Source organism: Colletes gigas, unplaced genomic scaffold (assembly GCF_013123115.1).
Source record: "Colletes gigas isolate AHSC1104 unplaced genomic scaffold, ASM1312311v1 Colletes_gigas_Sc00011, whole genome shotgun sequence".
Lineage (NCBI taxonomy): Eukaryota > Metazoa > Arthropoda > Insecta > Hymenoptera > Colletidae > Colletes > Colletes gigas.
In genome coordinates, this window is record NW_025106640.1 from 9,111,085 (window position 1) to 9,138,018 (window position 26,934).

Sequence of the window (26,934 nt, forward strand, 5' to 3'; positions counted from 1 at the left end):
GATGGCTAAATTATACGAAACATTTCTACGCGAGATACATTTACGAAACGTTTGCCCGCGATCGCTAGAAGAAGGGGGATATGTTACGTAAAATTAAAGCGTGCTTTGCGAAATTTGTACGAAAGAAACAGTTTACTCCGAACTCCGTAAATAACGCGAATGTAACCTCGAGGTTTGTCGCGTTGTTCCAGCGCAAAACGAGGTCGCGCAATCGTTGATATAACTCGTGCGTATCGTTCGGTACAATTTTTGACCGAAAGAGTTCGGAAACGGGCGTGCAGGATCGGGGAACACGAGCGTAAATACGGACGGCGAATCTCGGTGGAAATAAACGTTACGATCCGCGGGGCCGGGCCTATCATCTGACAGACCCTGTAATTCCGTTTACAAACAGATAATCTATTTAAATCGTAGCCGCGTGACTCCTGAGCGATACGTCGTCGAAAATCACGTACGCGCCGCGCGAGGTCGAATATCTCCAAGAGAAATCACGACCAGTGAACCAGAGGATCGATGATCGATCTCCCCGTTTATCGAACGCGTGACTCACCTAACAGCATCTGCTCCAATTTGCGACGATCAACGCGAAATCTCTCCTGGTACAAGTCATCCGGATTACCGATGCCCAGCACGGCCGCGATGTCCCGCAGCTCCTCCCGGCTCTCGAACCCCGATTTCCCGGAAACGCTGGTCGCCGCGGTGCCCTCCGACGTCTCCGACATCGTCTCCGTCGCTCTTCTCTCGTTTTGTATCACCTCGTCGGGTCTCATCTCGTCCGGATTCTCCGTCGATCACTCTCCAGCGATCCGTCTCGATTCTCTGCGAAACGCGTAGACGGAAGTCGGTTAGTCGGTTGTAACGTATAGATCGGATCTATGGATCGCGCGGGCCCGGACGGTGGGACGGGATGGAAAACGATTCCGGTCGCGTGTCGGAGGTTTTTGGCTGGTTTCGCTCCCTCCGCTAGGCTCACTCACACGATCTCTGTGTTGGGTTCTGTCAGAATCGGTTGTGTTGCCGCGACGCACGGGAGTGGCGACTGGACGAGACCGGACGGTACGGGACGGTCGTTGACGGCAACGAGCGCGCAAACAGAACAGACAACAGGGATGCCGGTGAACGTAGCGCCACCGCCGATTTCTCGCGATCCGACCAGGATTTCGGAGAAGAGACCCGTCCGGCCGACCAATCGAAACGCCGCTAGCCGACGATTATTCACTCGACTGCCGTTTTTCTTACCCCCCCCGGCGAACCGAAACACACGTCTATCCTATATCTTCCCTTCTTTCGCCTTCGCGATCCTCTCTCCCGATCCTCGTCTCGATCACAGCTCGACACCTCAGCCGCCGAACGCGGGCAAAAAATTGTTTTTGCCCGAACGAGCGCGTGTACACGAGTGCGCGTATGTGACTCACGCCGTGTCAAACGTTCCCTCGAACAAACAATGCATTCGCGACCATCCCAAATTCGCCTGCTTACGCGATTGCTCGCCTTTCCCACGAAATCGCGAGACGACTTTCAATTTTCAAATCGCCAGGAAACTGTGCTCCGGCCGAGTACGGTAATTTCATCGAATCTTTTCATTCTAAATAACTTTAAAATCCATCCGTGCATATCGATGCAACTATCGAGCATTGGAATCGCTAGAAACATAGAACCACCGTCGCGATTCGAACGCTGTGGAAATGTAAACAAATTAAATATCCACGCGAAACGACTGTTGAAACGGGAACGATCGATTTCAGCTGCAGAACGCGTCGCTGCTGACGGGTAAACAATGTTTGAACGGAAAAGCGTGTACGAACCTTGGCGAGAGAGTCCCGCGACGGAGGAAGTCGAAGCGAATCCTCGACGGGCCGAGATAGCGAAAGTTTAACGACGATATCGAAGACGAAGACGAAGACGACGAGGTGAACAACGAGGAAGCGACGTGACACCGGCACAGTCCTCTGGCACCTGCTTCCGGCAACTGTTACCTCGACACGGTCGCGGGAGACTGGCTCCAAGGAGAGCAATCCCGTCTTCTCCTTCTGTTTCCGGCAACAATTAACACCGATCAGCGCCGATCAGCGCCGATCCTATGATCGAACGACTGAATATCACAGATTCGTATCGAATCTGTCCGCAAATCTACCCTCCAGAGACCCCTTTCGACGGTCTAATGGAGCTCATGGAACTTAAATATCAAATCAACGGGATGTTCTAGCCTAAACGCGTTCATGCAACTATAATTGTTACGTGACACGGACTGTTCGAGATTCGAGAGCATCGGTCAATGATTATCAAACAAGGTGGAGGTTAATAAAATCTTATTAACTAAATCTAATTCTTTAGAGTTTAGCTCCTCGCTAAATTTATTACAGCGAAGTCACATACATGTTCGTTTTAATTATAAATACGTAATTGTTCGAATACCTCTGTGCCCGTGTATACGCGAGATAGAAAAATTTAAACGGCCGGACTTACCGCGAACCAACCGCCTTGGAATTTCAAGCGAGTCTCGTCGCGATTCCGAGCCAATCATCGGCGAGTCGGTGCTTCGATTCGTTCGTTGAATTTCCTTGGCGAATTATCCTCGTTCCGCGACAGAGGGGAAACGGTCTCGTACTTTTTAACGATCGTCTCGAAGGTTTTTTCCTCGCGGTTCTTAGCGGTCGTGGCAAGGACTCCGACCGCGCGGCGATTTGAAAGTCAACTAATCGAGGAAGTCCCAAGAAACGCGAAATACTGCATAATGCTTGCTTGCGCTCACCAGTGTTCGTGCCCGCCTCCGCCTCTTCGCGACCGCCTTATCTTGCTCATTTTATTTTCCTAAGTCGTGCTTTCACGTCGCGCTCTTTTCTTTCGCGCCCCTCGTAACTTTCGCTTTCGATCGCTCTGGCTCGCCTTTCCCTCCCAATCCCTCGAGGAACAACCCTGAAAATTCAAATGAATTAGCAACACGAAGTTTCGATTTACGCCTGAAAACCATATAGCCGTGTTTGCCTTACTTATACGTGGAAAATGTATTTTCAATTTCACTCGAAAGAAAGAATCATGCGAGTAAAAAAAAAAGATAAGAAAAGAGTTCACTTACCATGTCGCGCGTGCATAAAAACTTTCAGGAAAAGTCAGTGAGTGGTTTGTCTATGCGATACGGTAAATTTTCAATGTTCTTGTTCGCTGCGCAAAGCACAAGAAACTCGAGCATTTTAAAACGGCATCGACCGTTAAATGCATGTTTCGCCGCGAGAGGTCTCCCAAGTTCCATCGTTCGTTCCACCATAGACAAGCTGTACGACAGACTGGAAACTCTATGAGACTTGGAGCCTCTGAACTCGAGTACCGACCACGCGAAAAACCAATAGCTTTATGGCGAGATTTCGATCGTTTCCGAAATAAATAATCTTATTCTATACTGAACGAGATATCGAGTAGACATCACGTTCAATGTATTTTTTTGGCCCATTCTTACGAGGCTGTACAGCCCCGTTGTTTGCATTTTGAAATATTAAAATCGTCCAACCCGTTCATGAGTTATTGATGTTTTAAACATGCACAGGGGAATCAGACATTGTATTTTCAAAAGTGCCTAGGAACAGGAAATTCCATCGAGTAGCCAATCTATCGTACATATAGTTCGTGGCGTTAGAAACAATCAAGAAAGAGGTCGCTCGATAGCAATGTTACTAGACGGCAGACCAGTGCCTAGAGGAAACTGCCCCTCTCCACTTATGCATACTAATGCACAGTCACGTGTAGGTGAGCTCCTGTTCTTCAGAAATTCGAGAAAGAAAACGAATGTCAGTCTTTTCTTCCCGCTCTCTAAATAGCTGAAATACGACTTACTTGGAAGGCTTATATTCGCTCTTTTCCTCGAATCTTCGAAATTGTCCAAAACGTCGGAGCTCACGTATGTACACACGACTGTACATTAGTGTACGTAAATGGAGGGGCACCGGTTGTCGTCTGATACACTGATGCAGTGGCACGTAAAACGCGTATGTTTATAATGGGAAAGCTTGTATCTCCTAGTATCTGTCGATTGGAGCGAAGTATGAAACTCTGAACCGAACTCGTGACAGCGAATCTTACGATGGCAGGAGATAAAATCGTTTCCTAAAACTGTCGCGCGCGTTACATCGATGCAGTGGTCATGCTGTACACGCAACAACGAATAGTTACAAATTAGCGATAGATCGAACGTTTTGGAACAGTTCCCGGACTAGGAGAAAATGCTTAAGACGCTCCGCGAACGTTCACAAAAACGCAAGAAGCTCCTAGCGCAAACGGTGAGGAAAACCTTTCTCTCGTGTCTTATCTTTGAGGTTATGATCTACCAAACATTCGAGTACGCATTGATTTACCCGTAGCTGGGTGTTTCGAGCGTGGACGAGCTGCGACAGATTTTGGGAACCGATATCGACGACGCGCAGAAGAAAAGAATAAGATCGATATCCGAAAAGACGGAGAACGGGGTGAAAGATTTGAAGAACGACGCGACTACCGCCGACGAAATCGTCTACAAGGATTCATCTACGTTCTTGAAGGTAAGCTAGCGCGTGCTTTGCAGCAAATATATGACCGGGAAAACAATATGTGCTTTTTTGAATCGTCAAAGGGAACGCAGTCGTCGAATCCTCACAACGATTATTGTCAGCACTTCATCGACACAGGCCAGCGGCCGCAAAATTTTATCAGAGACGTAGGTCTGGCGGACAGGTTCGAGGAATACCCAAAGTTACGGGAACTGATCAAATTAAAAGACGATTTGATAGCGGAAACCGCCACACCACCCATGTATCTAAAAACGGACTTGCTCGCGTACAATTTAAAGGAACTAAATTGCAAATTCGACGTGATACTCATCGAGCCTCCGTTGGAGGAGTATCAACGCACATGTGGCGCCACGAACGTTCAACTTTGGAACTGGGATCAGGTGAGTAGAAGATTAACGAGAAAGAAGGTGAAATCGATCACCGGCGATCGGCAATGCGAGCGATAACAGTCACCTTGATAGATTATGGAATTGGACATCGGGGAAGTAGCAGCGAACAGGAGTTTCGTGTTTCTGTGGTGCGGGAGTAGCGATGGATTGGACATGGGAAGGTTCTGCCTTCGCAAATGGGGATTCAGACGGTGCGAGGATATTTGTTGGATCCGAACCAACATCAATAATCCCGGTCACAGTAAAAACTTGGATAGCAAGGCGGTCCTTCAGAGGACCAAGGAACATTGCTTGATGGGTATCAAGGGAACCGTGAGACGATCTACGGACGGTGACTTTATCCACGCTAACGTGGACATCGACCTAATTATATCGGAGGAACCAGAGTACGGCTCGATAGAGAAGCCCGTGGAAATATTTCACATAATCGAGCATTTCTGTCTGGGTAGACGACGGTGAGAAACGGAAATACAAAGACCTTATATTGGGCCAGGTGTAATAAATAACGCGCGATTGATTTACGGTTTTCGTTCCTCAGGTTGCACTTGTTTGGTCGAGACAGTACGATTCGCCCGGGATGGCTGACCGTAGGGCCCGAACTAACGAATACAAACTTTAACGCGGACCTTTATACCAGTTATTTTGCAAATGGTCAGATTACGACCGGGTGCACCGAACGCATAGAGGCGCTTAGACCAAAGTCTCCGCCACCCAAAGGGAAGGTTCCCGGCCGCGGTAGGGGTGGGTTTAACCGAGGACGAGGCAGAGGAAGGTAAGACGGATCTTTGCACGCGATCGAATCGCGTGGGATACGAATTGGGGGAAACGACAAAGGTGGAAGAAAAAAAAAAAAATTGTGCCGCTGCGATTGCATCGTAGAAAGAACTTGTACTTCTCTTGTATTGTACGATATTTCTTACTTTACAGACTGTAATACCTCTTCGCGAGGTTACCGCGCTACCGAGTACTCCAAATTATTATCTTCGTTTATAATTTTCTGTCGATCAAGGCGCATCGATCTCGTATAAATAGTTACGACATTGAAAACAAGTAGTATTGAAAATAAGCTAGGTACAAAATTCGATCGATCCCCTTTCCGTGTCGAATACTAGCGATCGTTGCGTCTAATGTGTATAAAACGAAAAAAAAAAACAAACAAACGAATTTGATCCTGTTCCGTACTCGTATCGTAAGGATTTATAAAAAAAATTTACATTCTTGTATATACATATCGTTGGGCCGCATTCGCGATAAATTTCATACGACTCGTGTCTGTAATATTTTGTAACACAAACCCGTGCGAATGCGTTTGAAATAAATCAATCGAACGAAGAAAAAGTAACGTTTGGAACAGTGTGTAAACCCGATGCCACGTTGCAATTGGACCCGATCTTCCCGATGTATCGACGCGTTCAAGAAATCGACGGAAGAACAACACGATTCGTCGAACAGTTTCTAAAAAAATTTCCTAACTAATTGCTTAAAAACGATTATACAAAACATCTTAAGTATTACGCAATTTCTTAAAAAGCAAACGCAATTACTTCGAAACGCTTGAGATCCGGTCGTGTTACTTTGTACTTTGTACGCTGAGAAAATTGAAATTTCCATAAATAGATCTTACAATAATTAACTACATTTACAATTTGCATCCGATGACACGCAAAAACTTACAAACAAATTTATTGGTCCCAGTAAAGCTTCCGGTAATACAAGTGCGCTCGATAAATGGATCTTAATCTTCCTCGTTGCTTCGGATCTAGAACTTGCCCGCGGTACGCGACCAATAAACTAACCGCGTTCCGATGACAATGAATACGCAATATTATTCTAACAAACTTTCACGAAATTCTGTCGAGCAACAACTAATGGTAACGTAAATGCGATCGCTGTCGCTTCGTTAATATTCGTAACTAAGCAAAAATTAAGATTCGTCGAATACCGAACTGATAAGGACAGGTCGCACCTGAGGGATAATCGATTTTTTTTTACCAGTGCTCGTTACTTACAAAGATTTGTTTGTTTTCTTATTTATTAAACATAAACGTTCTCGGCACATGTATACAGAAATTAAAAAATTAAATATATCTTTGTAAACAACGAGCATTGGTAAAAGAGTTTTGAATCCGCTTAAAAAAGTCTGAATATAACGGGCGACCCGACACCTCCCCGTGGAAATCGTTGAACGAGTTAAAAAAAGACGCAATTTTCTTACAAAGAGAGAAAAAATAAACGTTCGACGAGTCAACGGATAAAGTAAACGTCGATCGGTGCAAATAAAGCTATCGTACGGCCGACGTACGGTCGGCGGGATCGCGGAAAATGTTTCGTCGAACGCGATACTTGTTTCTTTCGGTATAAAAACGAAACGACGCGTAATTGCGCGTATCGAGTCTCGGCGAGTTAAAAACTAATCAACAATGTATGGTACATTGATCGTCAAAAGCGTAAACTGAGGTTCGATTAAGTCGACGTTAAAAAACCGCGTCTCTTTCTTCTTTCTGTGTGGAGTTGTTGCACGGCGATTAGTTGAAAGCGATCGTGTTTATCGAAGATATGCCGTGTCAACGAGGAGACGTCATACAAACGATATTAAACGATTATTAAGAAGAAGAAGAAGAAACAAGAAATGAAACGCAAAAGGTTGGGGGTAGAGGAGGTGGGGTGGGTGGGAGAGGGTGGGAGGGAATGCGGAGATATATGCGTGCGTACCGGTGAACTGGCAGAGACGCAGGCAGATTTCGTTGGCGATCGATCGATCGATTCGATACGCTCGTAACAAGACGGTGAGTTGTAGTAAGGTCCCCGCCGGATCGGACTAGTTCGCAAAGTCACAAATACGTCGACTCCCCTGTAAGCAGAGTCAGCGTCAGTCTCGTGTAAGTTTCATCCGCACATAGACTGAAATGGGAACGCAAACGTTATCGGCGAAAAGGACCGTGAAAAGGAACAATCGCGAAGTACGCGTTTTCCGTGTCGAGATTGCGTGCGTACCTGCGGTAACAAATTTTAATGACTGCCTCTCCGATCGTCTACGTTCTCGCCTTTCCTTCTTTCGTACTCTACGTGGGGCGTTACTTAAGCGTGTTCCAATGGAGGCAAAGAAAATGATCGTAAATAATCGAAGAAAAAAAAAAAAAAGAAAATACCGCGACGTTCTCGCTCACTTGCGTCCTCCGATTTGGCTCGACCCTCGAAGAGGAACACGGTGAATTGGAGGGGAATAAACTTGGACAGTTTGCTCGCATACAATATATCACAGAGAAAATAATGCATCTTATTTATATTTTTGAACATTCCGCATGAATCACATAAAAGTTAATCTTAAGAGGTGTCACTTATAAAACGGTATTCGTGAGCTTCGTAGGAGAAAAAAATATGTTTGAGAAGCGTGTACGCGTCACGCGAAGAAACAATATCGCACATTACGTGCACCATTATTATTGTGTTGAATGGGTAAAAAACGTATTTAGTAAGTTTACCTTTTTTTTTTTCGTTTACACTTTAGGTGGTAAAAAATGAGATATCCGAACGCTCGCTAGTGAACTGACGCTAATTCAATGATCCGTAGATGCGATTAATAAAAATAGTCCGAGCGAGGTAAATTTACTAATCCGTTCGAGGCGATCCGACACCCCCGCTGCCCGATGTAATTCGCGCGTCCTCTTTCGGCTGTTTCCACCCCCAGGCTCCGTTCGTTTTCTCTCGATCGTTTCGATCGTGCCTCGTCTCGACGACAAAAAGAAAATCGAGCGCAGGAACAGCGACACACGCACACGTCATCGGAATATTAATTTTTAAACTGTGGGAATGCGTTCCTCTCGACACACTATCGACATCTTTACGTAAACTGCACACTAACGTATTTACCGTAGCGTAAACTAATTCTACTTAAATCCATAATCTTACGATAGTATGTTATGTCTGCGAGCTGTGAGGTACGTATGAAAAATCGCCAGAACGAACAATACCCGTTCGTCGCGTGATCAAACTTCTCGATTCGCTATCGGGATATTATTCGGCCCCTTTTGTTCTTAGTTCGCTAGAATTTACGTTCCATCCTGAAATTGGCCGGGCAAATGAACGCGAACGGGAGGACAAGTATCGCTTATCGCGCGCCTCGCGACCGTTAAAAATTACAAACAACAATTTACATGCTAAACGATCGACGCGCGCGAGAGAGCGACGCCTGTCGATCGAGAAGCGACGTCGGCTTAGGACGACTCGATCGCAGTCGATTCTACGCGTCTCGGCGAGGTTATCGATCAACTTCGTTACAAAAAATAAGCTTTCGCCCTATCCCTTAGTCGAACTTAATCTAACTACAGACGTACTCGCGAAGGAATGATGTCTCGGGTTACTGTACAACGATCGCGGGAAATCGAGCCGCTCTACGATCTACGAGCCTAAATCGAACGTTCTCGTCTCGTCTCCGCGTCGTTCCTATCGTCTCGAAACGGTTTAAGTAAAAACGATCTTAACCCCTTGCACTAATATCGTGTGAGAGTTGGACCAAACGTAAGATACAGACCCAACCCATCGTCTAAACAGAACTGATCCAAATCGTGTTTGTACAAAGTATAACAAGTACAGTACATGATAAATTCTTTGTCTTTTGCAATGGAATGTTCGAACAGTCGAAAAGATCGACAAAATTCAAGATCGTCGAATCGATGATCGAAATAATATTTTTGTAGCCTCTCTAAAATTGATTTTAGGCCCACGGTGAAGAGTGAAAGCCTTGAACGAACAGCGTAAGGGGTTAAATGGCTCGTTGTTCGCCATAGCGCGTGACTCGTCGGTCAACAATAGATCGCGATCGTTACGGTGACTTTACGAGTACATATGTTAGGTGTCTGCTTGGATCGGCTCGACGAGCACTCTTTTTCGTACCCTCGTTTCCGCTATCTCTAGGAACATCGCACGCTCTTCCGTTTCGTTCTAAGTACCTTTCGCTCTGGGCGTCGCGGCCGCCAGCATCCGGGGATAGAGCGCGTGCAAAGACGAAGGAAAGAGTGTGTGTATATGTAAACGATCGGTAAAGGAAGAGAAAATACGCAAAAAAAAAGAAAACTAGTTACGGGGCTATCGTGTCGCGTTGTACGAAAAAAAAGTACCTAGGTAGTTGGGAAGGACGGCGTCGGAAACGATTCTTCTTTGCACTCTCGAAACATCGCGCTCTTTCGTACCCACCCCTGGTCGACTTTTCCCCCGAGAATTCAACAAGACTCGATCGTACGCGCGTGGAGAACCATCCGAACACGGTTTTCTAACGAAATCGGTAACGATCGAACCACGCGAACGCCGGCTTTCGGTTGTTACCGATTCGATGAAAAGATTGTATCGAGGAAACGGATCGCGAGCGTGATCAATTGTTCGCCCGCGAACAGCGTAGCGTTCTTACGATCGCGTTTCCACGTTTGGTACGACGCGCGATCGAAACCGAGATCTCGAGGAGTTTGATATTTCTTTTTTTTTTTTAGAAACCGCGAGAGCACAATTTCGAGAACCGAGAATAAAAGGAGCGAGTCCCGCCTAATCGATTCGTTCTTCTAAATATGTATTTACAGCAACGCGAATCGTTCCGATCGATTCGATCGTTTTCACGGAGGAAGTAAATTTAACTTAAAAAGTAAACTGCGCCGATCTCGAACGAAAAGTAAGCGGCGTAGCTCCATTCCTCCTCTCGGCATTACCATTACCATTATCATTATCAATATCGTTATCGCTATTATTATCGTTATTATTATTATTATTATTATTGTTGTTGTTGTTGTTGTTGTTCTTGTTCTTGTTGTTATCGTCGTCGTCGTCTTCCGTCTTCCGTCTTCCGTCTTCCGTCTTCCGTCTTCGTCGTCTTCGTCGTCGTCGTCGTCGTCGTTATTGACTTACAATTTATTAACGTTACGAAAATAGTCTTGCTTCTTTTTACACAGCGTTATTTCCATCTGAATCGATAATCTATATAAACATAGTTTTTTCGTCATTCTACAGCCAAACGCAATTGCTCGTCGAGATACCGATTAGTGTTCTGTGTTTGCGTTCACGCCGGAACTCGACTAAACTTTAACATCGCGGGAATAGCCATTCGATCGTGTTCGATCCATCGGCAAAATATAGGAAAAGCGTTTACACAGAGCGCGTTACACGTATCGTTTAAACGATGAGCTTGAAATTTCTCTTTGGCGATTTAAATTCTTCCTCCGTTCTCTGTCGAACGTTTTAGGTACTTGCACGATATATCGTTACGTTCGGAGAATTTGCAAGCTCGTCGGTCATGAGTATAAAAATTTTCGCTCGCTCATGGAAAGCTTCCATTTATATTTATATTCGTACGTGCGCGTGTATACGTGTATACACACACACGCACGCATAAATTCTAATAAAATTCCAAGACGCGACGTGTACCCAGACGACTTTCGATCCGACGATGTTTCGATCGAAATTTTCAAACGTTCCGATCGAATCGAGGTCCAAAAACTACCTTTAACAAACCGAATTGATCGGTATAAAAGTCGTCCGGGTGATAGCCGCGTAACAGATAAGTCGTTTCGGCATGCTGCGAAACCAATATGGTACGTACAGTACGACGGAGCAAAGATTTTGCCCGCGGAGGGAAAGAAGGGGAAGGAAGAATGTTGTTAAGCACAGTAGAGGGAACGATGAGACGAAAATATTCAGAGACATACGCGCGTGGAAGAAAATTGTTTCGAGCAAAACTTCACCTCGAAACGGAAACAGATACAGAACGCAAACGATATACCGTGTATAGTTGGCGAAACAAATATAACGAGTTTCTCGACGCGCTCTATCTAATCCTGTTAGTCCATATTTTTATTTTTCTCGTTCTCGCTATATTTCTTCCACCAAGTATATCTTTAGGGAAACGAATGTTGAAATTTGGAGACGATTCGTTGGGTCGGGACAAGCGATGTTCTGATTACATCCTACTTTCGTTGATTACGGGACATCGTTTCTTCGGCTCGTCGGGTCTTATTACACGTCAATTAACAACATTCTACGTATCGTCGAACGAACTTTGCGTCCGTTCGTACGACTTAACGATAAAGACTATACCGTTGAGTGTTTAAGGTTCGCGTGTCGACGCGCGAACGACACCGCAGTCGAAAGGTGTACCAGGATGATCGACGATGGACTCACAAAACGTCTATCGTTCCTCCGTTCGAGAGAAGGCGGTACCGGCCAACACGCTGGTCCATGTCCACTAGGGGTGAACAGACACACAGACACATTTGGTCAGTAATCGCATATGCTTGTTCTTAACTCGATTACTAAATCTAGGCGGTGGAGGGCAAACTGAAGTAGTTCTCTTGCAAACAAAATTTCTCTTCTCCGCATCTTTTGCTTATACCGTTCGTGTTCATGCAAATCTATCGAATACTAATAAAAAATTGTTCGATTCTCCGTCGCTCTCTCCTTCCTTTACCACCTGTTCAGCCGGTAATAAACGCGGAAAACGGACTGCTCGACCACTAGTCGACCCCCACCGTGTACAATTCGCGGGGACGTTCCACGCAGATGTTACACTCGCGCATGCGAAGGGAAAAAAGAAAACAAGAAAGCTAGATGCACCGTGTAAACAACATAGAAATATTGCAATGCATTCCTCGCGAGATCGAGAAGAACGAAAGATACTCGAAACTGAAACAACGGTCGTATAAACTGAGGAATAAAATGGCCGTGCGAGATAGCAGCTTCTACGAAGCGATTAAATTCGATCCAACGAGGGGGCAACTGCAATGTACATATTTGGGGATCCTTGATCAGGCGGAAATGTTGTCCACGCTTGGAACGCATCCTAAACGATAATCTGCCCGAGTTATTATTTAGAATGCGTGGCTTTACAATCCCGTGGACGATTTCAGCGAAATTTTAGGACCCCGATATACTTCGCAGTCGACCGTGAAAAACTACATCTAAGAAAGCGTTACAAACTATGTGCGAGTTTCCTGGCCAAAAAGCTGTGAAAAGGGATAGAGCAAGTTCGTGAATGCAAACGAGGAAAAGAAAGGGAACCGACGGGTGAGTACTAAAAAAGTTAACCAAAAAATGTTCAACGAGGGAACTCGGAAAGTGAAGTTTACCTTTTACGGAGAATCGTAAGACGTAAGAAGATACTCTCTAATTAGTGCGATATTGTAATTGTAATGCATATATGTGCGTATGCGTGTGTGTATCTGTGTGTATAATATTATCCTTAAACTATTTGTTACAGGAATATATATGTATGTATATACATATATATATATATATATATATATATATATATAACATAGAACTACGTTTAAAAACCGCTAACACTTTATTAGCGACAATAGTAATAGTAATAATAATAATGGTAGTAATAATAATTAATAATAATAATAGTAGTAATAATAATAATTAATAAGAATAAGGATATAACAACGGTACAATTAATAATCATAAGTATAATAGTATCACAAAATAATCGTTACACGATACATAATAGAGATGCTTGTGTATCAATTTCACATATTTCAGACGTTACAAAGATCTGAAAACTACGATTATGAACTATTAACATGCAACGATACGAGAACCAGAATAAAATTAAAACGTCTAGGGGCTTTGATATTCGTTCGATACTCCTAATGATACGATGAAAGGAGAAGATCGGTTTAAAAATTCTATTTTTTACCGTCAACAACAACAATTGTCAGGATCCTATAAAGTTTCTGTACTCATGCACTACGCGTTAAAGTCAAGAGAACAACCGTTTACACGTATTCAAGTGTACTACGATCTAAGACGGTAAAAGATCCAGGAAGGAACTATCGACAAAAGATACAGCTTTCAACGACTATCCAAACAATCTAGCCCCTGTGTTTTCGAAAATTGCCCAATTACTTCGATATTTACTACATATATACAAGTCTAATACGTACGAGATTGTAACACTATAATTAAAGGCTTCAGAGATATATGCACTAATCGATCGTAAGAAAAATTCTTTAACGTTTGGAACTTTATAGCTCTGTCGCGCCTTTCTCGCTAACAAAATTACAACAGTAACAATAATCGCACGATTTCTATCAAAATGTTCGTAAATCCTTCCGCTTTTATTCATATATAAAATTGCAAATTATCGCACTTTCGAACGAGCTGATTTATCCGAAGACGATAAATTTAAATTCTTTGCGAGTATAAAGTAATTTCTGGTCGTGTCTTTGCTTTAAAAATCACGCTACCATAAAAAAAAAATGAGAAGAGTACAAAAAGGAGATTAATTTTTGTTTTCGTTGTACCTTTTTGACGCGTGCAGATTGAAAAACAAGCCATGGGACCAATACTGTACGAAAGACGATGAAGGAACGCATACGTGAGAAAACGTTGGTCGTATTTTAAACAATAACGACCTTGAACTCTAATTAACTTATCAACAGATTGCGGTATACGTATTCACGTCGTGACAATGTCCACGTATGTACAACAATATTAAGATTAGCAACCGTCTGCTCGAGAAGCGATATAACCGACAGAAATACAATTATAGCTTCAAACATATTTGCACATTCTGTCTCCTTTATTGCGATTCTTGTCTCGAAAAATTTTTAATATAAAAAAAAAATAAACGGATGCATTGTTCCAACTACGAACAAAGCTCTAACGATTACATAAGACGTCCGAATACCTGTAAAATGTCAGTTTCAAGACCGCTTCTTTAAAACTGAATTTTACGATATCGCTCGATATGTATATCCGTGTGTAGTATATTCGATGGAAATTTTACGCCGCTTCGCGTTCGTACCAGGAATTACTTTCGCAAATAAGAAGAAAGATAGAAAAAGATGAAAACGAATAATTTATGATCAGAAAATATATACGCGTGCCGGTACAACGGGAAAACTTTTAATTTTCTTAACTTACCGCACGTAACTCGATCCTACCGATACTTTTCTGAATTTCCACGCACGGTGGGTTATACTTTCCGTCGCGATAATTTAATCTACAGTATACGATAATCTATTTGAAATAAAATGTACCTTGACGTCAACGTGAAAATCGTATTTACCAGACATCAAGGAATAAATGTTTAGAAAATTGCACAGCCTGTTCATATTTAACATATTTCCGTTACAAAATCGAAAGAATGAAATTTTCTGTACATGTAAACATTATTTTACAAGCTTCGACCACAACCGTTCGCTTCGCACGCAAATCTACGCGTATTAGCTTTGTTACTTCCAAAGAGTCAACGATCACAAGGAATAAAGGCGATCAGAGCATACTTAACTCGTCTGTCTCGCCTCCCTTCACAATTCCACGAAGAACACAAAACACAAACGGTGAAATCGATACAAGTAAAAATCATCGCGTCAATTTTTTTTTTCTACAAATTGGCTTTGTCATACAATTTCAAAACAAATACTAGTTCCGTACATAGTACGTTATTTATTATAAAATTGCTTTAACGCTACCGACGATATACCTCGAGTTTCGACGCTCTGAATTCTCTTATCTAATATTAAATTCAACTACTCCGGGCAATAATAGCTAACAGTCAACAAAGCGAAATACTTGGAAAGTTGAATAAAAAACAGATAGAACCTAAACAAAGGTCAAAAGTATAGGTACGTTTTGAGATAACTGCTAATAAATACCGAATAATTTCCGTTTAAAATCATAACCAGTCGAGTTCTCCAATACCTTAATATTTTCAGAAATAATAAATTACTTGTGGCATATACGCTACCAAAGAGACATTTAACATCGTGTTTTACGATTATTTTTCATTCGGAACACTCAATGATCGTATTTAATATATGGCGCGTCGATGTAAAAATTTTCAGTTGAACAGATATAGAATCGATAGAATCGATCTTTCAACTAGCTTCGATCGATAATGTATCTCATCGAAAGAATAGAGAACGAAGTAGGTTTTTAGTGAAATTCTCGATATATATGTATATTGATAACGTTGACGCTATATTAATTTCTCTAAAAATATACTATACTTTTCCAAATTCATCGTTTAACTTTACGATATACGTGTAACGTTATGCGACAACAAACGATCAAAATAATAATCGATGCATTTCAACTGACCGAATGCTCAATAGTTTTTCATGCTGGCATAACAAAGAAAAGCTAAATAGTATGGAGTGTTTTCTTTTTACATAACCTGTAAAGCTTGAATGCCAGTTCAGAGAACTGAGCTTTTAAGTACAAAGGTAAATATACTACGTATCTAACGTGGCTGAACGTACGAGTGCCGAAGAACATTTCACATTACTAGTGCTTTGTCGATGACTATTTCTACTTGTATCCCCTCGCGAGAGCAAACCCTTTGCAGTTTCTCTGAGACTAGCTCTTTGGTGGGTACTAACGTGTGTACGGCTACTGCTATGTGTAAGGGGATGGTGATTCACCACCAGAGATGCAGAGGACTCACCAGATTCCCCATCTTCATCTCCGGTTGTATCTCCGGTTGTGTCGCATTCGCTGCTATCCGCTTCACTGGATTCACTGGGAGTTTCTTGTCCCCCTATTCCTATTTGTATACCCTCTCCCGTTCTGTTCGTTGTCGCTGGCACAGTTTGCGATATACTACCGCCCATTTGGTGCATAAATAAGCTAACCTGCAACATACGAGCGGACTCGAATACAGCATTTGTTGCAATTTCAACGGTACCTGTTGAAACTTAAGACGTCCGTTGCTCTTATCGCGGATGAAAACAATGTACTCACTTTAAAATCTGCACTGTACGCTTTGTGATGTTTATCCTTGTGCGCATCATCCAAGCCCCATTTGTCTATACTTAAAACGAGAGTAGGTGGCATAGGTCCGAGACTAGCCAGCGATCCTGCTCTAGGCTTCATGTGTGACACGACCATAGGTAATTCCATAGTTGTACCGTCACAACTTAATGCCCTCGTTGAACGCTCGACTGGTAACTCTCCGTTATCGTATTCTGGCGTTAAGTAGTCTCGCACAAAGAATGTATTGAACCAAAAATGAAACAACTTTTCCTGCACACGGAGCAAAGAAATCGATTTTAATTACGATATTACAACATTTTCTGGTCGAACAAAGACCTGATAATAAAATACCTTCCGCTTCATTTTTGGTCTGTTAAAGAAATCCACGCGTATATCTCCCGTCAATGCAACACTGTGTTTTAAAGGAATGGAGACAGTATGCATTCCTTTTCGTACTTCCACTATATCTGAACTAAATATTCTCTTTTTCGATTCAGATATTACACAATGCAGATCTACAAATAAACTGTATGTAACCTTATCCTGCGTCTAATTTTCGTAACGAGCGTTATGGATTTTGTTTGTTCTTACATCCTTGACCTCCGTGAAAAATAGGTGCTGGGTCTAGTTGTATTTTCCGTAATAACAGTGTGACTGGTTGATAACTCAAACCCTCTTGGACAAGAGTAGCATAATAATCCACGTACCGCCTCTGAGAAGGTATCGTTACCCCTTTCCTGAATCAGAGATACCACCCGTAAAACCCGACTAAATACGCGCGACAACGATTACAGAGCCTAGTGTTATTACAATTACCTATCGTGTGTCCTTTTAGTTCCATAATAATTAAGGGCTTCTGTGGCAGTAGGAAATTGTTTCGTGTGAAGAAGGTAACAGCAAACCATTACGCCCGTCCGACCTTTACCCGCTTTACAATGAACTACAGCTACATTTTCTTGGTGTTGAGAAAGCCATTGGTGCACGTCCTCGCAAAACGGTTTGATCTGATCCAGCATTGGTGGATTATGATCATCGAATGCGTAAGTCGCTACCCTTTGCTTGAATTTCTTAAAGTCGTAAGACCTTTCTGAACATCTAAAAGGTAAAATTTCCTGAAATTACCTCATTTTATTTGTAACGCGTAAACGCAATGCATTGCTCGAAACTTACAGATTGTAAATTTTATAATGATCTTTGTGTCTGAATTCCAATAGCTTAACAACATCGTCTATGTGATTCCTATATACCCCTTCTAATTTTTCAGCAGGGAAACCCATTGCTATTAAGTTATCCCTTATATCTATTAGCAATATATACACAATTGAGGAACGTATCAACGAAATTATGTTCTCGTGTTGATAGTAAGAACGTATTCAACAGAGACACGAACCTTTTGTTAATTCGTTCTTACTACCTTCGATGCCTCGTAATACGCGTAATACGCGACATAAACATCGACAATTGCGGTGAAAAGGATACATGTGAGATCAAGATCAAAACCATCTTCCGTGAAACGCTTACGACGTTTGCTTACTAGTCCCTTAATGCGGTTAGTCATTTTCATATTACTGATAGTGTTGGCCATGCTCGGCTGACTGTGTTTCAAATCTTCTGCCTCGATTCGAACAAACTCAGCCCCCACTTCTTCCCTGCACTTTTCTTCTGCTTCTTCTTTTTCAAATAACTTTTTAACCTGAAGAGAAGAAGGGTGCTCATTTACCAATTATCCGAGTCTCCATCTTTTCTTTTACAGATAAACTAATTTAGTTTACCTGCGGCTTACGAGCCAAGGCTTCGCAAGAGCCCAGTTCTGGTCCTCTTTGTTCCTCCAGACAAACATGGAGGGGTATTACTGATGCTGAGATATGCTCTGAGATTTTATTATTTAGCCTGCTGCCTGTAGGTCTCCTGCAGGAAAAGCATATACCCATCAATTCCCAGAGCATGTGTGCTTTCTGTTATCCATTTCATTCGGTTCTTATTTGTAATAATTTATCACGCGATTATAATTTAGATTTAATGTCACCATGACCATCACCAGTTTGTCGCAAACATTAATATATAATTCACGCAAAAGTGAAACTTGATCAAATGTAAGCACACTGCACGACACAATACACAGACGGACACGATGCAAGCATTTCTGTTCGACAAATAATAATTACAGATTTCTGTGGCTACAGAAGCTACAGAAACACGAGGCAACCAAAGACATTTATGACACAGTGCGACCTAATCTTTCGCGCAATAAGTATCGACGATCAAACAACAGGCTTACCTAAAACCATTGTTAAAGGAAAGCGATAAAAAGACAGGCGACGGGTTGCTAATCGCAATTGATATAACACACGTATAAAAGATGAGACATTTGACCCATATCTTTCTAACGACTATCAAGAAATACGTTATACATAGTCACTGGCAAGTGGTAGAAAAATCACGATCAAGGTAAAGGGAAAATAATGAAAATAAACATATATTACAATTTAAACGTAAGCGTTAAATGTAATATTGTTGAGAACACGATCGCGTAAATACTGGAAAATGAATTTTCGTATCGTTCAACGACACGATCAAAATCAAATATTAACTAGAAACATTTTCAGCGTTTCGTAAAACTACAATCACAGAGTCTCGTGTTCTACGGTAAGTTAAAAACATACATAAAAGCGGTAAGAAAGAATCACATTCTATACATAGAAGAGAAAAAAAAAAATGAAAGAAAAAGAAACGAGAGTTTTCGCGAATCGCGTTCACTTGGTTACGAGTTCGTTATCGAAAGAACATTACGCGTAAGAAAACGCCGTGTAGAAGCGTCGACAAAAAGTTAGGTTAAGCACCGTTCGCAATATCACAGAGGCCACTTAACACCACGGTACATTTTCATGCCAGTTTCACTGATACACCATTCGTGCTTTGCTTAATCAAGAGTTCACATGTCGTTCGCGTAGGATTTCCTCGAGACTTGAAAAAAATCGTTCGAAACATCATACTAGTTTTGAAAAGTAAAGAAACAATATTTTCTGGCGTATAACATGGTATTCGGCCCAATACTTTCGGAACATGTTCAACCGTGCTATAGCGGCACTCCCAGTTACGGTAAATTTCTAAGAAATAACATTAACATCGAGGAAGATTTCTCAGGAGATCCATAGGTTCCGTTTTGTCTAGCTTCCTTATGATCGACAAGATTTGTTTAATCACTCGAGACGAGAAGTGAACTCGTTTGAAGAGCTCCATTCACAGTAGGGATCACGTTTCAGTAGCACAATCGTGTAATCGTGTCAAAGTATTAGCACGAGCTGTGATCCATGGTCTATCACGAAGATACAGCGGTTTTCGGGTATGCAATTCGACAGATGCATCGAACACATACACACTCACATATGCGCTCGTGAGAAACAATAGCAATCTCTATGATGCTCCCTCGCTTTGACAACGTAGTTAAAAGTATAGCACGTAGGTATATTGCTACACGCATACGTGACACGCACACTCACCGACAATGCATAGGATCATGCACCGCAGGTGTTGCAGAGAACAGTCCACTCTGCGAACGTACGCCACGATGCTCTATGCAGAATTTTACGGTCGATCGTACCGGAATCCGGCCGCTGCCGTCGTTCTTCTTTTCGCGTCTCGCATTTCTTCGTTGACCAGCCAACAAAGTAAAACCGAATGGAAAAATGGATAAAGAGTCACGCTTAATTAGCGAACGGAAGTACTCTTTGTAACATCCATTTCGAGCACAGTTTACATCCGACATGAAATCGAAAGTCTCTCGCAGCCACCTTTGTCACTAGGAGCGCCATTCACAATGACGCGTTCGTACCGCGCTCGATTGCGCCTCTTTTTTCTACCACCCGTTCGGTTACCGCGTTTACCTCCGTACCAAAGAAAATGGTCTCGTCTGTTCACGGTGCGCCTCCGACTTTACAGCCGTAGCTCACCGGTCAAAAGGAACAGAAGGGAAAAAGTAAAGGCCTGTGGAGGCTTCGTACTCTTAGATGTTTCATTCCCGGAAACTTCTGCTGCTACAGTAGCAGTGCTACTTAGACGCTCTCTTAGTATCCTTTTCTCTGCGCATGCGTTTCCTTTTTCCCCATATTTTTCCGCTATTTCTTTCCACTTACTGATTGTTCGCGCCGAATCATAAGGAATCTCCTTTCCCCACGAATTCTGTAATCGATGCTACTTTATTCCGCGCGATCAAACTTTTCTAATAATCTTTATTCTCTGCGTGTTTATTCATTGGCTAAATATTTCATCTCCTTTTAAATCGGCCAAGTGAAATTTGGAAAAAATAATACATGGATTCCATGACTCGTAAGAGGAAGTCACTATGTTTTCTTACCCCTTTTCTTTCGCTTGTTATTTTATTCAGCAAGATGAAAGTCTCAGGTAAACAAAACCATGTGACTGCAACAAACTCTTATTGGTTGGTGCACTGCCTTCGGTCAAGAGTGTATCATAAATACGACGCACATCGAGTCGATAAATATAATTTTATATATATTTTTAGTTACGTTACTTTATTCGATATCTTTATATATTTTGTTTTAGTGATTCGTACACTGCGTAACTGTAATTATTATACATAAATAGTAACTTACATAACTTCTATCGAGTCGGTATCTATGCGGGGCACAGTGCTTCTCGGTTACGGTCCTGTTGAAAGTTACAGGACTTTCTTTACGTACGTTTATCACCTAGCTGAACAAAGTATACATGTTTTTATTAAAATTTGTTAATAAATTGTTGATCCAACCAATAAATTATTATTTACTATATACGTATACTTGAGCTCAATGTGTTCAGCCACACTACAATTATACATATAAAAAGTATACCATAAAGGTAAACGGAAAAGGGAAACTTTGTGACTATTATTTACAAATTATATTGAAAATTTTATTAATCCTTTGTTGTAGCCCCAACTGTTAATCATTAATTTAATCAATGAAGTACTGTATCGGTTTAATTTAATAAATTAAGTACGTTTTTACGATACGTTTGTACGATAGTTCATTTCCATGCAAGTAACAATAGCACGTTAAAGTTTGTAAAAATTTACTTTTTGTGATACATTATTTTGAACACGTATATACATTTAAAATACATACGTATGGATGCGCACAATGATGAATTTTAAAAAAATTACGCTTGTGTTTAAGAATTTCCAGCGAAACAAAATTTAGTCTACCATGTAAGCGAAAATGAAAAATAAATAAATTGTAACAATGAAATATAAGTACAGGAAGATTTTATTCGATTTTAATCAAATCAGTAAAGGATCTTTAAAAAATACACGCTTTTCTATACCCTTCGTAAAATTATGAATCACGTTAAATGTACGCGATATATACGGCTGAACTGCATCCCATTTGTTATAAAGTTGTTCTCTTTTTAATTAATACATTCTACAATTTCATGTTACATGTATATTACATATATTTAACAGGCGTAAACCTTGCTTTAAAATTGTTAATTAGCGCACCAATTATGTACTTTTGAAATAATTTAATGTCATTGTAAATTAACAAAATTAGAAGTTTAAATATATCTAAACACGTTTTTACTGTTGAGACTTTTAGATCTCATATCGTGTTCTTATGGAAGAACTGTCCCAATGTTTTGATATTCAATTACCTAGCTGCATTAGAGATTAAGTAACATTACATCGGTGTCATTTCACCCTTGATGTAGTTAACCTAAAATCACCGACATATTTGAACGAAAAATGTAAAAGTTTAATATTAATTGGTTTGTTTTTTTGTATTGATATTAGTATACACTCAGAATACCCGTATGTATCTTAGATGCTCTTATCTTGTTATATGATGTAAGAAGATCTTCCATCATAATAGATCGTATACTATCATATTCTTCATCATCGGTATACATACTTGATTTTCTGTATAAAAAGAAGAATCGATAATAAACAAATTTTTATAGAAAACTTTGTATCAATAAATGATTGGTACTTAATAATTACTGTGTATGAGTGCGCAAATAGTCTCGAACGCGATAAACAGATGCATTTCTACAAAGTTCCCGTAAATCTGAACCAGAAAAACCTTCCGTTATATTTGCCAGTCTCGAGATATCCACATCATCGTCTATTGGCTCATTTTCTAATATTAATTTTAAAACTTGCACTCGTTGAGGCTCTTTCTGCAAAAGCAGACAGTTATTGTAAATTTAATGTACACTGTGCGCACGAACATTTATCGTTCAATTTTTATTTACTGGTAAGGAAATGTGAAAAGTAGCTGGCATCCGTCTAAGAATTGCTCTGTCCAAGTCCTGTGGCCTATTGGTAGCACCCATAACTATTACCGTGCAAGATGAATCTGTTATCAATCCATCCCAAAGAGACATAAATTGTGCTTTCATCATCGCGGTGGCTTCATGATCCTGTGAATTTCTGGTTCTTAAGAACGAATCTGTGAAACAGTATGTATCATAATGAAAGTCTATATTCTGAATTTCTTCACAACTAACCTATTTCATCGATAAAGATGATGCATGGTTGAAATTTTACAGCGAGTGAAAATACTGCTGCAGTTAGTTTTTGACTTTCTCCGTACCATTTATCAGTCAAAATGCTTACATCTAAGTTAATAAAGCACATTTTAGTTTCTTTGGCAGTTGCTTTAGCGATCATTGTTTTACCACAACCTGGTGGCCCATGTAACAATACCCCCTATGAATGAAATCCAAGTTACAAGAAGAACTCCTTAATAATATATACATTATATGCATACTTTCGGTGCCTGAGTTAATTGAGAGCCTTCAAACAATTCTTTTCGTTGTATAGGTAATATAACTGTTTCTTTAAGTTCTTGAATAATATTTTCGAGACCTGCAATATTCTCCCATGAAACTCTAATCTCTCCAGGATTCACTATGTGGTTTGCTATCATCATTTCATAATCTGTCAACTGGTCCGGGTCTACTGACCATAATAGATTATCCATTTTGGTCAATTTTTGTAACTGCTCGCGTGCCTAAACATTATCCAAAGTCATGCTTTTTTGTATTTTCATGGCAAGCATGTAAAGAATAAGGTTATTTTCTTATTCGATGGATTGTACAGGTTATATAAGAAAATATTCTAAAATACGCAGAATGGTAAATTTCTAACCCTTTCCTTGGCTCTCTTTTTTGCTGTGATCGTGGGATCCAATTGATTTAAAATCCATTTCATGCTAAAAAATCCAATAGCCGCAAAAATAGATGTTCTTGCCACAAGTACGAATACCTCTGATCGTGTATATCCAACTCCGCCCGCGACATTCATCGTTTATCTTTATTTCTTTAATATTCACTTAAAAATTAATACGTTCTTTATGTAAAGCATTAATCCATGTTGTGCAAATTATGCTACTTTGCCATACACCTAAAACTTTTACTCGATGTTACCCGAGAGAAGAACAGTCGCAAACGACAAAGCGAGAGAAAAGAGCAGAGCATGCGCATATCATTCGTATACACGAAAGACATTAAAAATTATATTGCAAGATTCCTGCGATTATCAAAACTAATAATATAATATTCTTAACGAAATATGACTTGAATTCAACATATTATCCAAATATGTTAAATCACATGTTCATAATTAAATTAGAACATTACTGTCAGATGTTTTTCATGCAAGAAAGTTCCGTTTCTTTCGATTTTCTTTTTCTGGTTTGTCAGTCAATTTTATTTTTATATGTTGCGTGTCGCTTGAAATAAAATTATTACTTCTTGTATGAATGAAACGCCGGTATTACAGTAATACACCGACGAAGAATACGCTCGAAGAGTATATCCCATCTTGTGCAAGTTAATTACACGCGCCTTGATGTAATAACGGCTAAAACCTCTGATGAAGAGGGGCTCTTATCTATAACATTAAGCTTGGTGAAACCGTGAACCACCAACGGACTATCTTTTATCCTAATGTTATTTCATAAATAAGTAGAGCCATTAATTTAATACGCGTATGAGATTATAATTCACGCGTAATTTCACCACAAAATTTATTATTTTTTTCTTAAAGATATAAAAGTAATTGTTCCAGTTCGTTTTTTGTAATTAAATTCATAATTCTGTCTGTATATAGCTAGAATACAAAGTAGCGAATTACTGAATTCGCCAGATACACGGGTCAGTCTTGAATAAAATTTATTTCGAACAACGAATAATACCGGACACTGACGGGTACTCACATGGGTGCGTATGTTTGAAATACAGGTTATGAATACCTATAGTATAGTATGTATACCTATAGAAGGGTCTAAATAGTCGAGTCGTTGTGTATTTCACAGTGTCGGATCCGCTAAAGCTTTAATAATCTCGCCTGACATAATTAACCGGCGGCCGTTGAATTTCCAGCGCCTAGAATCCTTGTAAATCATTCCGAGATCTTCCCTACTTCGTTATATGTATAAATGTACGTTGGGGAACATTAAGCGCATTTATTTATTTCGTTTATACTTGGATCAATTAATAGGATGTACATTAGCACGGGTTCAAAAACGGCACATTAGGAAATATCGTTTATTTATTCGATATTTAAAATCGAGCTTCTTAATTATTTAACTTCGTGTTAAACATTTAATCGTTTAATATAAAATGGTAAAATGTCAGAATATTAATAATACAAGTCGAGCTTTTAAAAGTATAAAGTGAATACTCTAACTATATCGATAAATTGTACTATAGTATGGACGGAAACGTTAAGGGAGTATTTTCGTCCAACATCTTAAAAAGGAAACGGTTCTTGAAAAAGTGGTACAGTTTTTAATCCCAATGAACTTATAAACAATTGACGTTTAGACTAGAATACTCACTTAGCTGATACACTTATCTTAACGGCAATGTACATGTTGTAATACCAATAAGTAACATAACTATCATCGAGAATGACGATAATGTTGTTGCTTCGTTACAATAATCCTCCGAACAGGAACATTCTTCCCAATAAACCCCGTTGTCGTAAACTCCCCAATTACAAACGCCCGTTACTCCGGTACTGGCTACGGACGAACATCGACGGATTACCTGTCGCCATCTACCGTTCCCTTTAAAAATTAACCCAAATAATAAACTTACGAGATGGAAACAATGATCGCGTGGATTGATGTTTCCGGAAGTAGAGAAAAGCGTAACGGCCGTTTAACGTTAAGCGAGAATAGACGAGAGCATCGAAACGGTCGATTTAAAAAGGGAAAACTTACAAATGAATCCACGGGGACTCTGATGGGTCACTTTGATGCAGAACGTGCCGGGCATGTGAGACTCTTCGCTGTTGCATTCAATGGCAATATTCTTTTCCTTGTCAAATTTTTGATACGCCCCGCATAAATCTTCGCCTTTGGGATCTGTATTACTACTACACTGATAGCAGCGAATTGCATCGGTACCTAAAATTTATTCCAATGGAGTGAAACTTTCGACCGAGGGCAGGACTAATTGTTATAACCTAAAATTGTGCAGAACCGATAGCCTAACGTTGTATTTCGTTTCGATATGCTCACTACCGTTACCATTAGTTCAAGTATTTGTTACAAATTCTTCGCGAATGTTTGTTTGGAAATTCAACAAGTATGTACACTCCGTTTCCAACGTGGTATTCGTGCGAGTTTTCACGAATAAATTTCCACTACAGTCTATTTAATATTACAGCCGAACGATCGCTGTTTGTAAGGATCTTTGCTCACCTATCACCGTAAACAATAACGTTAAAGAGACAACACACGCGATTGCGTTCATGACTGTCATCTCGATAAATTTTCATGCAATCACTACGTCTGCTGCACTTTTACTATACGCGCGTAAGTAACAGGGCGTTGGTTGGTATGAGTTTAGGCGACTTCAAATTCCCCTACTCGCGTCCCTTCTTGTGCGTCGAGCTCGTTTACCAGGATCGTGCATAAGAACGGAAGAACCTGTGTCATAGTAAATGGGAACAATTTTAATGGGTGATTCTAGAGGCAAAAGTAAGACGAAAATCACGGATGCTAATTTGTTGATCGAGACTTCGTTACAAAGTTATAGAAACATTTCCGGCCACACAGAAATTTTAAGAATTAAGTAAAGAATTTTTTTCTCGAAAGCGCGCAGGATTCTCGGAAGTATGTGTATTCACAAAAATGATTGTAATTGACCCCCGCAACCGAAAATAATTTTCCCAGAACGATTTGAAACACATGAAACGGGAAATTGTAAAAGGTGTCTTTTGACCGACATTGGAGCGAGATCCTAATTCTAACGTA

The 26,934-nt window shown here is 40.7% G+C and overlaps 4 protein-coding genes across 6 annotated transcripts in view; 1 reads left to right on the forward strand and 3 right to left on the reverse strand.

Moving 5' to 3' along the window:
* The window catches only part of LOC122398226 (protein bicaudal C homolog 1-A-like), a 37,058-nt gene extending 17,329 nt beyond the window's left edge, over positions 1 to 19,729 (reverse strand). The window contains exons 1-8 of the mRNA XM_043397923.1: positions 18,442 to 19,729; positions 18,149 to 18,362; positions 17,840 to 17,969; positions 17,486 to 17,764; positions 17,261 to 17,406; positions 17,021 to 17,184; positions 16,658 to 16,939; positions 16,362 to 16,548 (exon numbers count right to left, since the gene is read on the reverse strand). Of these exons, the coding sequence (XP_043253858.1) occupies positions 16,362 to 16,548; positions 16,658 to 16,939; positions 17,021 to 17,184; positions 17,261 to 17,406; positions 17,486 to 17,764; positions 17,840 to 17,969; positions 18,149 to 18,362; positions 18,442 to 18,615 (1,576 nt within the window). The 5' untranslated portion in view covers positions 18,616 to 19,729. The remainder of the gene's footprint in view (positions 1 to 16,361; positions 16,549 to 16,657; positions 16,940 to 17,020; positions 17,185 to 17,260; positions 17,407 to 17,485; positions 17,765 to 17,839; positions 17,970 to 18,148; positions 18,363 to 18,441) is intronic.
* Positions 3,892 to 12,072, forward strand: LOC122398246 (N6-adenosine-methyltransferase non-catalytic subunit). Of its 2 annotated transcripts, XM_043397954.1 has the most exons (6): positions 3,892 to 4,271; positions 4,353 to 4,529; positions 4,601 to 4,918; positions 5,000 to 5,382; positions 5,466 to 5,699; positions 5,855 to 12,072. In XM_043397954.1, the coding sequence occupies exons 1-6, from the start codon at positions 4,215 to 4,217 to the stop codon at positions 5,859 to 5,861; spliced, it is 1,176 nt and encodes a 391-aa protein (XP_043253889.1). In that variant the 5' UTR covers positions 3,892 to 4,214; the 3' UTR covers positions 5,862 to 12,072. The 2 variants fall into 2 exon arrangements, with proteins under 2 accessions (XP_043253889.1, XP_043253890.1); XM_043397955.1 differs by having other exon boundaries at positions 5,466 to 12,072.
* Positions 19,730 to 21,915: 2,186 nt separating the features above from the next.
* LOC122398248 (outer mitochondrial transmembrane helix translocase) lies at positions 21,916 to 24,103 on the reverse strand. Of its 2 annotated transcripts, XM_043397958.1 has the most exons (7): positions 23,817 to 24,103; positions 23,437 to 23,679; positions 23,174 to 23,375; positions 22,919 to 23,115; positions 22,665 to 22,843; positions 22,474 to 22,583; positions 21,916 to 22,380 (listed from the first exon to the last, which is right to left on the reverse strand). In XM_043397958.1, the coding sequence occupies exons 1-7, from the start codon at positions 23,970 to 23,972 to the stop codon at positions 22,376 to 22,378; spliced, it is 1,092 nt and encodes a 363-aa protein (XP_043253893.1). In that variant the 5' UTR covers positions 23,973 to 24,103; the 3' UTR covers positions 21,916 to 22,375. The 2 variants fall into 2 exon arrangements, with proteins under 2 accessions (XP_043253893.1, XP_043253892.1); XM_043397957.1 differs by having other exon boundaries at positions 21,916 to 22,583.
* Positions 24,104 to 24,971: 868 nt separating this feature from the next.
* On the reverse strand, positions 24,972 to 26,517 carry LOC122398256. Its single transcript, XM_043397967.1, has 3 exons — positions 26,380 to 26,517; positions 25,897 to 26,082; positions 24,972 to 25,740 (listed from the first exon to the last, which is right to left on the reverse strand). Exons 1-3 carry the CDS (start codon positions 26,438 to 26,440, stop codon positions 25,523 to 25,525), a joined length of 465 nt encoding a protein of 154 aa, XP_043253902.1. The 5' UTR covers positions 26,441 to 26,517; the 3' UTR covers positions 24,972 to 25,522.
* Positions 26,518 to 26,934: the final 417 nt, after the last annotated feature.